A 14,773-nucleotide genomic window follows, 5' to 3' on the forward strand; every position below is an offset into this window, starting at 1 on the left:
GAGCATGGACCTAAACACAGATAATTATTCAAATAAGGATGAATATACTAGTCAAAGCCAAAAATATGACCTTTCCAACCATAAGTTTTATTCTTTGATACAATCGTTATAGTCACAGTTTTCCATTTTACCTTCCCTTTTTCACAAATGTTCTGGGAAAAAAGAAAAATAAACAACAAAATCACAATAAAATGAGATGCGGTCCCTCTCAAATGCGCCGCTTGACTGAACTGGTGGAAGAGATCGGGCAAGACATTATCACCGTCTGCTGTTAAGGATTGTAATCGACCCTCTGTTTTTTTTCTTCTTCTTAGCATTATTTTGCGAAGAAAAAGGCCCGTCGTCCATTAAAAATGGGTCTGCGACCTACTTTTGGGTCTTGACCCACCAATTAAGAACAGGGTTGGGTAGGGTTACTTGAACTGGATTACTTTCAATGACTTTAGGATTACTCCAATACCAAATATGCTCATAAAAGACAAAATAAACTCAATAGGAATCAAATGATGACTCACAACACGTGGTAAGCTTTCTCTCCTGGCTTTGATCTCTTTGATCTCCGGCAAAACTCCCCAAGCCTGCACAAAATGGAGTCATTTTATTCCTATTTAGTTTCTTTTGTCTTTTATTAGCATATTTGGTATTGGAGTCATCCAAAAGTCATTGAAAGTAATCCAGTTCAAGTAACCTTACCCAACCCTGATTAAGAAACACCTATGTCATACAACCAAAAACAAGTGCCTAAAAAGGAATAATACAAACTACGGAAACTCAAAGTAACCAAATTTCTTTATTTTGCTTCTTATTTCTCATCTCATCTCATCAGCCGTACCGCTTATCCTCATTAGGGTCGCGGGGGGGCTGGAGCCCATCCCAGCCATCTCCGGGCAGTGGGCAGGGGACACCCTGAACTGGTTGCCAGCCATTTGACCTCGCCTTTTCAGGACTTTTGGGTTCCCGTAGCAGCAAGCTGGCGAACAATTATGTCGGATCCCTTGACTTGAGGCTCTTGTTATGGATCTTGTTTTGGATCGAATGAATCCAATTTCTGCTATTTGCGTTTTTGTTTCGGCATTTTTCTGACGATGGTCACAAAAGGATTTTTCTCATCGTTTTTTGTCTTGAAATTTGAATTTTGTTTTGGTACGCTTGTTTTTCAGAATCTGAAAGTTCCTGTGCCAGAAACGATGGCGGCCGAACTCGGTAAGAACGTTTTCGACGGTCATTTTGTGTTGTTTGGTTCGACGCAGATAAGCTTCAAAATGAAGCCGATGGACGAATCCACTCCGTGTTATGGCCTTTCAAACGTCAGCCAAAAAGTGGGAAAGAATGGATACATTTGGGCAGTGTGCCCTCTAAACTGCGCACAAGAAAATCTAGCCGACTCACAAAAATCAGGGCTCCAAATTGCTAATTAAGAAGTGACTTAAGTCAAAGGTACAGTGCATGAAGGTCAAAATACACGGGTTCCCCTGACGCTGTGTTGTAAATGCGGTATTTGGAAGTCAAGGTCGAAGTCGAACGAAGTTGAGTAAAGTCAGTAGAGTTTTTCGAGAACCGGCTTCTTCGGCCCAGCTCACTAAAAAGAACCGGCTCTTTCGGTTGTTTTTGCTTCTTTCATCCCTACATGACCAAATATTATGTAAAATTGGGCACAAAGTGACTAAAAGGAAGGGGGGAAATAGAACAAAAAAGAAAAAAATACCAAAAATGTAAAAGAAATGAAAAGCTGGGAAAAAAAGAAACAAAAGGAAGAGAAAAAAGAAGGAAAAATTCAGAAAAAAGTCAGAAAAAAAAAGAAAGAGACAAAGGAAAAAAAGTAAATAGAGAACAAAAAGAAAAAAGTAACAGCTCGGAAAAAATAAACACAATGGGATCTTTTTAAAGGAATTAAAAGAAAACGGAAAAAAACTGGGAAAAATAAGAAAAAGTTTGTGTTGCATTCAAATCATTTCCATCTATACCAAGTCAATCTTGTTGCCAACATTGTACTTCCACTAAAAAATGTGATTAAATACCGTTGTGTATCGTGCAACCGACTAAATAAGTCTCTGGGAAGCCTTCTCTGAAATCCTCTCGCTTCTCCTCTCGGCCCACTTCTTTCCGCAAGATGGTGTTCCGGCTCCTCCCATGAGCGTGCCAATGAAGCCCAACGTGAGCTCCACCACCTCGCCACAATGTCTGGAAAACTCAAAACAGCACTGAGCGTTTCTCAAAACAATGCCTGCTGTCCTCCGTCATCAGGGCCTTTCTGCGTCTTCGGATGTGCTGATTATCTTATCAGCCTTACGTCCCGTTTCCACCTTTCCTGTAAACAATATTTCCTACCAGGGTGCCCTGAACCTTCACTGCTCATTGAATAAAGGCACATTCAGTAAATAACTACAGCATTGCACTCAATAAATGTAACTTGTATTCAATCGTATGAAATCCTTTATAGTCAAATGTATAAAATCCTTCAACACTTACAGTAAAATCAGGTTTAATAAGCGATTTTCTACATTGTCTGAAAATTCTAAAAAACATTTTGTACTGTTCGGCATCTCCGGCGTCAACAGTTCCCTAAAACCTAATGTTTTCGCTTCCATCCGGAGCGGACGGCGACATTTCGTGCACATTCGTAATCCTTTTCCTAGGGTTTCGCGGGCGTTCTCCGGCCAAACCTATTTTGAGACGACGTCGCAGACGTGTTTGTGTCCCGTGCAGAGAAACGGCGGCTGGAGTTGATCCCGGAAGAGGTCTGCAAGCGGTACGCGCAAACCTTACAGGACTGGCTGATGCCGGACCTGCACAGGAACCTGGAGGACTTCAGGTAAAGAAACAAACGTAACACGTTACCACGGTGGCATCACCGCCCCCTTGTGGTAACGCCCCTCTGGTTTTGTCTCGGGCCTCGGCAGACAGAAGCGCAGCATGGGCCTGACCCTGGCTGAGGACGAGCTGTCCAAACTGGACCCAGGGAAAGACACGCTGGCCTGGGAGAGGGAATGCTCCTGCGCAGAACCCATTCTCTCCAAGATCGAGGACATCCTGTGAGACTTTTTTGTCCCTCCTCCTAATGAATGACACTCTATCCCGTTACTTCCCTTTCCTCTTCATTCGCTCCTTACTCTAGCGAGGAGATCAAGACCTTCCCGAGTATTTTCTTGTGTGCGTGCGCTCCAACGAGGGTCTATTGCCGGGGGCGTTGCGTTTTTCAGGATAAAAGCCCTCATTTTAAAAATCCTTTTTTTATACAAAACAAGCTCTAAAAATGAAAAATATCGAGAATTCATATGAACTTCAATCGATCAGAAGACTATGAATGAATGAAAATAAAAAACAGAACAAAAACAATAACTCAACACCAAAAATATTACATAATATTTTCGAAAAAGGGGTAGTAAGAAGTAAGTGCTTATATTCCTTACCCCTTCATCTTCCCCACCTAATACACCAATGATATAACAGCAATAGTAATAATAATAACAGGTATGATATAAGAATAGCAACAATAACACAAAGTTAACTAGATGCATTACAGTATTCCCAATCTCTCGTATCACTCATACCCCATTTTCTTCATCTCTGTATTCCGCCAGGAATGTTTTTTTTTTGTATTTAAATTAGAACATGTGAATTCCAAAATTTGACTCCGCACACAGACACACACACACTTTTCCTGGTGGTTCTCACCTTTGGGATTATACATTTACGACAACCCTTTAAGTCAGGGGTGTCAACCTCATTTTAACTCGGGGGCCACATGATAGAACAAACATTCTCTCGGGGGCCGGACTAGTAAATCAGAGAGAAAGGAAAAAAACAGAAAGAAATAAGAGAAAGAGAGGGAGAGAAAAAGACAGAGGGTGGCACAAAGAAAGAATGAAAGGGAGAGAAAAAGGGAGAAAAGAGAGAAAGCGAACAAGAGTGAACGTGAGAACAAGAGATAAAAAGAGAAATAGTGAGAGAGGGGGGAAGAAAGAGAGGTAGAAAGAAAGAAATCCAAAGACAAAAAGAAAGAGAGAAGGAGAGAAAAATATAGAAGGAGGGAAAGAGAGAAGGGAAAAGCAAGAGAGAGGGAGAGAGAGAAATGGAAAGCAGGGAGAGCAAAAGAATGTAGCAAGACACAGGAAGAGACAAAGAGGAACAAAGAAAGAGAAAAGGAGAGACATAGCGTGAAAGAGTGAGAGAAAAAGGTAGGAAAAGAGAGAGAGAGACAGAGAGAGAGAGAGAGAAAGAGAGAGAGAGACAAAGACAGACCGAGAGAGAGACAGAGACAGACAGACCGAGAGAGAGACTGAGACAGAGAGACCGAGACAGAGAGACAGACCGAGAGACAGAGAGAGAGACAGTCAGAGAGACAGAGAGACCGAGACACAGAGACAGAGACAGACCGAGAGAGAGACCGAGACAGAGAGACCGAGAGACAGACCGAGACAGACAGACAGACAGACCGAGACATAGAGACAGAGATAGAGAGAGAAAAAAAATACAAGTACAGCATCTTTATGAGAGGCACCTGGCTTTGGCACCATCAAGTGGACATATTTCAACCTGCAGCTCCTTTTTCTCTTGCACTTCCCTCAGCGTTGCCTCGCAGGCCGGATTCAATCCCTCAGTGGGCCTGATGCGGCCCGCGGGCCGCCTCTTTGACACCCCTGCTTTAAGTTATGGAGTGCACCTGGTCTACAGTTTAAATGAGTTTATAGTTGAATTTTACAGTGAATAGGATAACACTTCTGTCACCGAAATGATTCATTTAAAAAAAAAAAATCCTCGCTTCTACCTAGCCACGCCCCCTCGACAGGACTGACTCGCATGAATCTATTATGGGAAGGAAAAAAATAATTTGAGAAATTTAAGAGACAGAAAAAGGTGAGAGAGACAGAAAACATGAACAAAAAGTGAGAGAAATATAGAGAGAACGCAATTGACAGAAAGTGAGAAAAAAGGAGAGAGAAACACACAGAGAGAAAAAAGAGTAAAAAAGAGACCGAAAAAGAAAATTAAAGAAAGAAAGAAAGTGAGAAAGAGAGAGAAAGATCAAAAGAACTAGACAGAAGAAAAAGAGAGAACAAGAGTGAGCATTAAAAAGAGAGTGAGGAAGAGTGAGACAAAGTGAGAAAAAAAGAAGGAAAGAGCAAAAGAGAGATAGAAATAGTAAAAAATGAGAAAAAGCGGGAGAGAGAGAGGGTAAGAAGGAAAGAGAAAGAAAGAGAAAGTGAGAGAGAGAGAGAAAGAGAAAAACAAAGAGACCAAGACAGAGAAAGAAATCAATAGAGAAAAAAATGAAAGAGAGAGAGAGAAGATAACGAGGGAAAGAAAAAGTATGAGAAGGAAAGAGAAAAAAGAGAAAGCGAGAAAAGAAAAAGAGAGCAAAAAAGAGAAGGAAAAAAATGAGAAAAATGAAAGAGAGAGAGGGAGAGAAATACTACTACAGATGCTTTGCTATTTAAACTACTGCTCATTTTTCTTTTGCGCTTTGCTCAGTGTTGTGTAGCGGGCCGGATTAAAATCCTCGCCGGGCCTGATTCGGCCCACGGGCCTCCTGTTTGACACATGTGGTGTAGGGCGACCGAAAACGAGCGCTTCGACGCGCACAGGAGAATACAAACTACGGAGAATCAAAGTGACCAAACTGCACCATTTTGTTTGCCTAGCCTTTCACAAGTTTTTTTGTGTTTTGGGGTTACCCATAGCTTTGGAAGGTTAATGTTATCTAAAATATATGCACATTTTCAACCTATGAGTATTAATTAAAAAATGTATAATTATCTGATAATTCGTGTATTTTTGCTTAATGCTAAAATGAATATATATATATATATTTTTTTTTAATATATAAGGTTGTTTTTACCACTAGAAGGTGCTTACATACCTAATTGGTATAATGGCGGCGCCCTCTGTTGGCTGCGGCTGCATCGACTCGCTACAACGGGTCAGGTGTATCCACATTTCGTTCTGTGTACATTGTTACAAAGAATGACAATACAAAGGAAATTATTATTATTATTATTATTATTATTAATAATACACAATGTCCCTTTAAATGACTATAGAGGGCGCTATGTCAATGAAAAGGCAGGAGTGAGAGGTGGTTGAGGGAGGGAAGAATAAACGAGAGTTAAGTGCAGTACTCTTCCGACAGCATACTCCTTTCTTCTGCAAGTTAAACCCTACAGTATGTTCTTACGAGGTTATCGTTTTGAGCTCATCTAAATCAAAAAGGTTTGATGCAGACCTGCACAGTCCGGATCCCGTTGAAAATAATCCAAGGAAAAAAAAAGTATATTTCCAAAGGTAAGGGCGGGAAAAAAATATATCCACTATTGTCAGCTGTGTCCACAAACACGTCTCACCTTTACTCCACTTCCCGTCAGCCCCCGTTGTTTTCGCCCCTTCTTTTTGATTCGCCCGTGGAAAACATATCAGAATAAGTCTCTAAAATAAATACATTACAAAAATATACAGTTGGAAATACATAGTATACATGGTTACACATATTGACAAAGAAAGACGGTACACCGAGAGAGTTTTCAAAGCTTTAATAATAATATTATAACTTTCATCCCAAACCGTGCCTGTGAAGGGTAGCAAAACGCTACTAGCAACACGCTCGCAGAACAGTAAACGGGTCTGTTAAAATACATACCGTACTTGTAGAAATCACGGTAAACCGTGCTCATCTTCCTCCTTATAACTGACGTCATCAAAGTCGTCTTCCCCAGTATGGAAAAGAGATTTTGTCATATAGACGTCGTCCCACGCTCCCTTATTCAAAAACACGCTAGCAACACGCTCGCAAAGTAAAGTTTACGTGCAGTAGCTCTGTTTCCTTCTTTATCGGACTGCTCGATTGCTTTTAGCTTGAAAGCTGCGTCATGTGCCTTTCTTTTTGCAATTTGCATGGTGAGGATGTGTCTACGCTAATTTAATTTGTGCACAAGCTAAGAAGTTGCAGTCTTCCTCGACGCATATATTCCACCGGTCTAAATCTTTCCTTTTGTACTCGAGCGCCGCTGGCAGTCGTTTGAAAGATGACATAAATTGGCCGCATCACCGAATAAGCCGCAGGGTTGAAGGTTTGGGAAAAAAGTAGCGGCTTATAGTCCGGAATTTACGGTACATTCCCGATTCAGAGGCCAAAAAAGTAAAAGACAGAAGAGGAAGAAAAAAAACACAAAGTGGGAAGTAATGGGATTTGGCCTTCGTTCTAGCAAAGCAAAAAAATACCTCATCCCAAATCCAAATGTCAACACGAATGTTCCATTGCAGATTAACATCTCAACCCTTTGAGGAGGAAAAATGGTAAGGCCTTCTCTCCACACGGTACGCGTCTACTCTAGGATTCCATGTTTTTGTACACGTAGCCAAGCCATGCAGTACGTCATCCTCACGTACATGAAGCACCTCGGCGTCCGAGTGAAGGAACCTCGCGGCCTGGAGCAGAAACGAGCACGGATCAACTTCTTGCCTAAGATGAAGGTGCGTTGGAGATCTCCGCACCCGACGCGGAAGCTCTGAACCTAAACCGGGTTTTTCCATTGTTCTTGCAAGTAGAAGACCACCAAGGCCGACAAGGACGGCGAGGAGAAGGTTAAAAAACCTCGTTTTCCAAACATCTTGGTCCCTCCTCGCCGACTGAGCCGAGTGGACTCCACTTCAGGTCCAAATTAGTTGTATTTATTTGTATTCAGCCAGTACAAACCATGAACATGATATATACAAGAAATCATTTGACACGCGAACTCTCAATAAAGATACCGTATTTTCCGCACTATAAGGCGCACCCCGAAAAAATAGTTTTTGGTCCTATATTTGACATACATAAGACGCACCGGATTATAAGGCGCTACAATGGGAACGTGGACAAAACAGTCAGATGGTTCAGTCCAACTTATTACCCCCTTAACATTCCCAAAGCTTGCAAAGACGTGTCGAGAACACATGCGGATGCGGTGTCCGTACTATGTCACTCAAATGCATCGTTCCAAATATCATTCGGAAGGTTAAAGTCTTGGGATTCAAGAAATGCCAACCATTCCTTCGTTTCTATTTTCTTTTTCGCTCGCAACTTTGCTGCATATATGACAATAAATGCTTGGTATTGAGTTTAATTTAAAAATAGACACTCCATTCCATCCATTATCTGCACCGCTAATCACAGAAACATCAATTTCAGTCTGAAACAAGATACAGGGATAATATATATAGCCGGAGTAGCTCACCGAAGTCGTTGTGTTCATAATAATGTGCAGCCGTGGCCCTCTTACATCTGTGAGTTTAGTAAATCCAGGAGAATAAAATATTTACAAATACAAAATAGTAAAAAAGGCTTTCTGTATGCCGTCAGCCACGTGCTATACGCATTCATCTTTTTCAGCCAATTGCAGGCTTTGTTTTGCCGTTTAAGCCAATGCCAGCCTGTAAATGATAAAAAGGATCCGCCCCTTGACCTCCGAATAACTTTAGCCAATAGTGATCCATTCAAATGATGATTGACACATTGGTTAGCCAATGAAACGCCGGTAAATAAATCCCAGCATACACCGCGGACTACTTGGCGTTCGGGGGAAAATCTAGTCGGCGGCTGCAAGTTGGAAGACTTTGCGACTTAATATTGATTTATAAATAAGGCGCACTGTATTATAAGGCGCATGGTCAGCTTTTGAAAAAAATTAAGGCTTTCAGGTGCGCCTTATAGTGCGGAAAATACGGTAATATAATTGTCATGAAACGGAACGGGACTGTCTTGAAACGGGTCGGGAAGCAGGAAGTTGGAACTCATTTGCGTAGACGATCTGTCACTTTAATTGAGAAAGAAAAGTTGTCCGACACACAACCGGACCAAAAACAAAACAAAGCAGGCTCCAATGCAGGCAAAACTACAGACTAGGCATTTAACGGGATCAAACAGAACTTGCAGGAATCTCTCAGAAGTGCAACAAAGTCCAACAAGCACAACAAGAATAAACAGGTATCAAACAGGCATGAACAGGTTTTCAACAAGGGTAAACAACGATCTGGCCAAGGGCAGTTCCAAAAGGCGCGCTTAAGTACTCATAGGAGTAATCAGGAAATGCAGGTCAGCCGGTGTCAAGGGGCGGGGCCAGCTGGGCGCCATGACAACCGTGCAGGACATGACAATAATAGATGTAAAAGAATAGAGTAATAAAGATATTGCAGTATATAATACAAGGTAATTATATAGAATAGTTTAAAAAGAAAGAATATGTAAATAACAAGACTAGAGTAGAATAGGTCGGAGGAACGCCGTTGGCATATTAATACTATACATAATAACCTAATCATTTCTCGTTGAACATGCGAAGGCGGAAGGGTAAAAACTCTCTTTAAGACGTGTCGTCTTGCTCCTAATGGAGCGAAGACGGCGACCTGACGGCAGGTCATCAAAGTTCCTGTGAGCAGGGTGACTGTGATCGTCTATAATTTTTAGTGTCCGTTTTCTCGTTCGTTCGATGTAGATACTATGCAGGGATGGGAGGCCAGTACCTATTATTTCCTCTGCCGTCCTCACTTTGACAAATCTTTCTGATTGACGCGACCAAACCAAACTGTGATTGACGTCGTTAAAACGGATTCCATGATAGCACGATAAAAAATGACTAGAATGAATTGCCTGACATCGAATGATTTGAGTTGACGAAGGAAGTAGAGCTTTTGTCTGGCTGACTTTAGAATAGCAATAGAATTGACAGTCCATGTGAGGTCAGCTGACAAGTAAGTACCCAGAAACTTGAATGAATGGACCAGTTCCACCTCACTACCATTAATTGACAGTGGCACATGCGGGGGAGGCTTAGTACGGAAATCTATTATCATCTTAGTTTTACCTACATTCAATAACAGATTACTCTCATGACACCAGGTGGAAAGTGAATCAATTTCTGCTCGGTATTCAGTTTCGTCTCCATTTGAAATGAAAGGAAATTTAATGAAATGAAAATGATCTGCATTTCTATAGCGCTTTTCAAGTCAAGACTTCCCAAAGCGCTTTACAATGTGCTCCACATTTCCCAATAGCGGCCTTGCAGCCATGTAAGGCGCTAACCTGCTTATTGGGGATATTAGGGGTTCAGTGTCTTACCCAAGGACACTTCGACATGTAACACGGGCGAGCCGGGATTCAAACTGGGATCCCTTGATCCCAAGACGAGCGCTCTACCTCCTGAGCTACTGCCGCCCCAAAATATTGAAATAAAGCCAGTAACCGACTCCACTTCAGGTCCAAATTTGGCCTCTTAACACACTTAGACCTAGCGGTCTTAGGTCCACCCATATTACACATAGTAATTTCTGACAGGGACATTGTGTTTTCTTTTGTCGACTTCAAATAATAATAATAATAATAATTTCCTTTGTATTGTCATTCTTTGTAAGAACGAAATGTCGATACACCTGACCCGTTGTAGCGAGCCGATGTAGCCGCAGCCAACAGAGGGCGCCGCCATTTTTACCAATGTTATAAGTCTTAGGTATGACTCGGCCGAGGCGCGAACCAGCGACGGCATTAAAAAGTCTTGAATTGAACTTGTTGTAAGCTGTAGGAACCCTGCTGTGGTTCCCTTATACAAAGGGAAAGGTGGCTGGCAGGATTTTGATTGGAAGATAAGCGATAAGACAGAAAGCAGTATTTGGGGAGGAACAGTGTAGCTTTTGTTGGGAATTAATATCAAAATGTACCATTTACCAAATTGTTCGAATGAGTTATCTGACTCCATTAACCAAACACAACCTACATTCCTCCACCAATTTATGCGCGCTCGTTTCTGGAGGGAAAAGATGAACAAGACAGCCGACATTTTCACACGGGGGCAGATTTAATTTCTTTAACAATTTAACTAAGTGTACTACATCGAAAACGGCCAAATTAGTGTCCTTCGAGTCTCTGGGAAGCTCTCTTCTGAAGTCCTTTAGCTCTCTTCTTATTGGCCATCTTCTCCCTGCATAATGGCGTGCCGACTCCTCCCATGGGCGTGCCAAGGAAGCCCCCTGGGCTTCATCATCTCGTCGAAAAGCGTTGCGACGCCTGGAACAACCAAAACAACACCGAGCGTTTCTACGTCATCAGGGCCTTTCTTCCGCCTGGATGTGCTGATTATCTTATCAGCTTCCCGCTGTTCCTGTAAACAACATTTTCTACCAGGGTGCCCTGAATATCTTTTGCATTAAATGTAATTTGTATTCGATCGTATAAGATCCTTTATAGTCAAATGTATAAAATCATTCACTGTGAAACAAAATTGTGTGATGAGCAGGGTTGGGTAGGGTTACTTTAACTTGATTACTTTCCATTACTTTTTGGATTACTCCAATACCAAATATGCTAATAAAAGACAAAAGAAACTAAATATGAATAAAATGAGTAGATTTTGTGCAGGCTTGGGGAGTAACGGAATACATGGAACGGCAAAAATGATGTTGGCAAGCTGTTTGGATTGATTCTCACTTTGTTTCTGTCGCATTTGATGTTCGTTTTGCCGGAGATCAAAGAGATCAAAGCCAGGAGAGAAAGCTTACCACGTGTTGTGAGTCATTTTATTCCTATTTAGTTTCTTTTGTCTTTTTTGAGCATATTTGGTATTGGAGTCATCCAAAAGTAATTGAAAGTAATCAAGTTAAAGTAACCCTACCCAACCCTGGTGATGAGTAAATAAACTCGAGTGCCTTTTCATACGTCTTCTGCACCACTGACGGTATAGTAGTAATGTGAAGGCCTTTTCACGGCCATTACTCGGGTTCGATTCCCACCGCGTACAATGTTTCGCCACTTTATGTACTGTACACACTTCTAGTCAGGTACGCCTCATGTGCGATACAGGCCGAGTCATACCTAATTGCTAAAATGGCGGCGCCCTCTGTTGGCTGCGGCTGCATCGGCTCGCTACAACGGGTCAGGTGTATCGACATTTCGTTCTGTGTACATTGTTACAAAGAATGACAATACAAAGGAAATTATTATTATTATTATTATTATATATAACAAAATCATTGGATTTTTTTGGGGGGTGCGCCTTATAACCCAGTGTACTTTACAGTGCGGAAATACCTTTTAACTATGTCCACAGTCGGCAAAGCCACGGAGTGCAACAAGCAGCGATCCCCGAAGCCGCTCTCCCAATCCAGCCCCCCCGAGGTACACGACCCATCCTCTTCCAATTTCGGGCGCGGCCGTGGAAATCATCCCAGCGAGAGTTCGGATGTTACCAACGCCGTGCACGGCTTGCCCACCGTCACCGCGTGGGACGCCGGCGGGCACGACTCAGACAGCAGTAAGAAACGTCCGCCGTCCATGCCCGTTAACAGCGATAAACACCGTGGCGTCTTCACCGTGTAGACCAGGAGTCGGCAACCTCAGTGTTCCCTCTAAGCTGCGTGCGTGCGCAATCGCGCACTGCTCGTACATTCTTAGCGCACAAGAAAATCGAGCCAGCGCACAAAAATCAGGGCTCGAAATTACTAATTAAGAAGCGACTTAAGTCAAACTTACAGTGCATGAAGGTCAAAATACACGGGTTCCCCTGACGTTGTGTCCCAAATGCAATATTTTGAAGTCGAGTCCAAGTAGAACGAAGTTGAGTAAAGTTAGTAGAGTTTGTCGAGAACCGGCTTCTTCGGCTCGGCTCACTAAAAGGAACCGGCTCTTTTGGGTCCTCAACGGCTCTTCAGGTTGTTTTTGCTTCTTTCATCCCTATATGACCAAATGTTATGTAAAATTATGCACAACATGACTTAAAGGAAGGAGGGAATAGAACAAAAAAGAAAAAAATACCAAAATGAAAAAGTAGTGAAAAGCTGAGAAACAAAGAAACAAAAGGAAGAGAAAAAAAGAAGTAAAAATTTAGACAAAAAAAGCCAGAAAAAAAGAAAAGAAAGAAATGTAGGAAAAAAGTAAATAGAGAACAAAAAGAAAAAAGTAACAAAAAATAGAAAAAAAACACGGGAAAAAGAAGAAAGAGTTTGTGTTGCATTCAAATAAATTTAACAATTATATCAGGTGAATCTTGTTGCCAACATTGTACTTCCACTCAAAAATGTGATAAAACACAGTTCTGTATCTTACAACTGACTAAATAAGCCCCCCAAAATGTTATTATGATGCTACAAAATATATCTGGAAATAAAAAGAAATGGATATCTTGTGAAAGAATTGTAAGAACAAACGATGTTTGTAGGCCGTACAACCTTTGCAATCGTACATGAGTCAATTCATTCAAAAGAGAAAAATCATTTTGCATTGCCGGAAACTCAGAGAAATGTAACGTGATGTCAAGTTTTAGACATGTTTGATAATGACTTAGTTGCCACACTTGGGATTGCCGTTGCTCACTGTTGCTTCAAGCGTTGCTCACCGACTTGGACATTGGTCCCAACAGAGATCAATGGGTCCCCAAAATTTAGTGTCATCGCGGTTGAAATTGTAAATTGGTGATAAATATATAATCTAAATCTATATATTCATTCAGTTTTAATCATCAAATTATGAATTCATTTTCTGCAACAAATTATTGTTGGTGATATACCGATTAATGGGATAACCACAAACCTGTCTTCTTTTCATTTTCTCCTTTTATACTTCCCTTTTTTCTTAACTTCTTTATACAACATAATTCGTAATATCAATCATCAAAGCAAGTGAGCCGTTGGAGAGCCGGCTCTCTTTAACGAGTTGAGCCAAAAAAGCCGCTCATCTAAAAAGAGACGGACTTCCTTTCACTACGCAACTTGAATGCGTTTGACTTGATTGATTTGCCATTTGGTGATAGTCGGTGTATACCGGATGGTACCCATCATTGACAAATTTTTGTTTTTCCGTACAGATTTTCTCGTACGTCGTACACGTCTTAAAATGCATAATAAACGTACTTTGTACGGCAAAAACGTACAGCTTGACAGGTATGAATTTCTCCGCCGTTTTTTGTGCCGGAATTATTGCCGTCGTTATCACTTTCTGCATTAAGTTTCGACTTATTACTGACACCGATAAATGACCAATTTTGTGTTGATTTTCACCTAATACTAACAGTTTTTTCGGAGGCATACTTAACTTTCGCTCGACGACAAGCGCCACAACAATGACGTCATCTCGAAGCAACGAGATCTCGTTGGCCGAGATTGGCGAAAACTCGAACCGCGAGACCAAAACAACAATGGCGGATCTGCCTGACGAAAAGTTTGGAGTGCGGTAAATCTTTGTTAAAAAAAAAAAAATCGGGTAATAATGACAATTTTGTGGCAAAAAGGTTGCGTCCCGGGGACGCACGTTGATTTGAGACGATGCATCTGTCAGGTTTTCAATGTAAATCTCTTGATTTTCTGTCTCAAGGTAATTAGCTTGTTTTTATATTACTAAATATAAAAACAATGTTTCTCATACAAACACACACATAAAATAACGTTTCAACAATGAGTGTAATTATATCTCTTGTACTTTTATCAATCTTGTATTCTTTTATTTTGAAATCGTGTTCTTGTCTGTACTGATTTCCATGACGAAAATAAACCACTCCCCCTCTCTCTGTTCGGGACCTCAGCCAAGAACACAGGTGTCAAGCAGGCGGCCCGCGGGCCAGATCAGGCCCGCTAAGGGATTGAATCCGGCCCGCGAGACAACACTGAAAGAAGCGCAAGAGAAAAATGAGCTGCAGGTTGAAATATGTCAACTTGATGTTGCCAAAGCCAGGTGCCTCGAACAAAGACACTGTACTTGTATTTATTTCTCTCTCTCTTTCTCTCTTTTGCTCTCTCTCTCTCTCTTTTCCATCCCTTT

The 14,773-nt window shown here is 41.5% G+C and overlaps 1 protein-coding gene across 6 annotated transcripts in view; it reads left to right on the forward strand.

Moving 5' to 3' along the window:
• Positions 1 to 14,773, forward strand: part of arhgef12b (Rho guanine nucleotide exchange factor 12b) — an 84,870-nt gene that overhangs the window by 35,570 nt on the left and 34,527 nt on the right. For all 6 annotated transcript variants that reach the window (XM_088320559.1, XM_088320564.1, XM_088320561.1 and 3 more), the window contains exons 11-17: positions 1,161 to 1,203; positions 2,707 to 2,812; positions 2,901 to 3,032; positions 7,258 to 7,290; positions 7,353 to 7,467; positions 7,543 to 7,648; positions 12,072 to 12,275. In XM_088320559.1, the coding sequence (XP_088176685.1) occupies positions 1,161 to 1,203; positions 2,707 to 2,812; positions 2,901 to 3,032; positions 7,258 to 7,290; positions 7,353 to 7,467; positions 7,543 to 7,648; positions 12,072 to 12,275 (739 nt within the window). The remainder of the gene's footprint in view (positions 1 to 1,160; positions 1,204 to 2,706; positions 2,813 to 2,900; positions 3,033 to 7,257; positions 7,291 to 7,352; positions 7,468 to 7,542; positions 7,649 to 12,071; positions 12,276 to 14,773) is intronic.

Source organism: Urocampus carinirostris, chromosome 17 (genome assembly GCF_059441175.1).
Source record: "Urocampus carinirostris isolate Australia breed hairy pipefish chromosome 17, RoL_Ucar_1.0, whole genome shotgun sequence".
NCBI classification, from domain to species: domain Eukaryota; kingdom Metazoa; phylum Chordata; class Actinopteri; order Syngnathiformes; family Syngnathidae; genus Urocampus; species Urocampus carinirostris.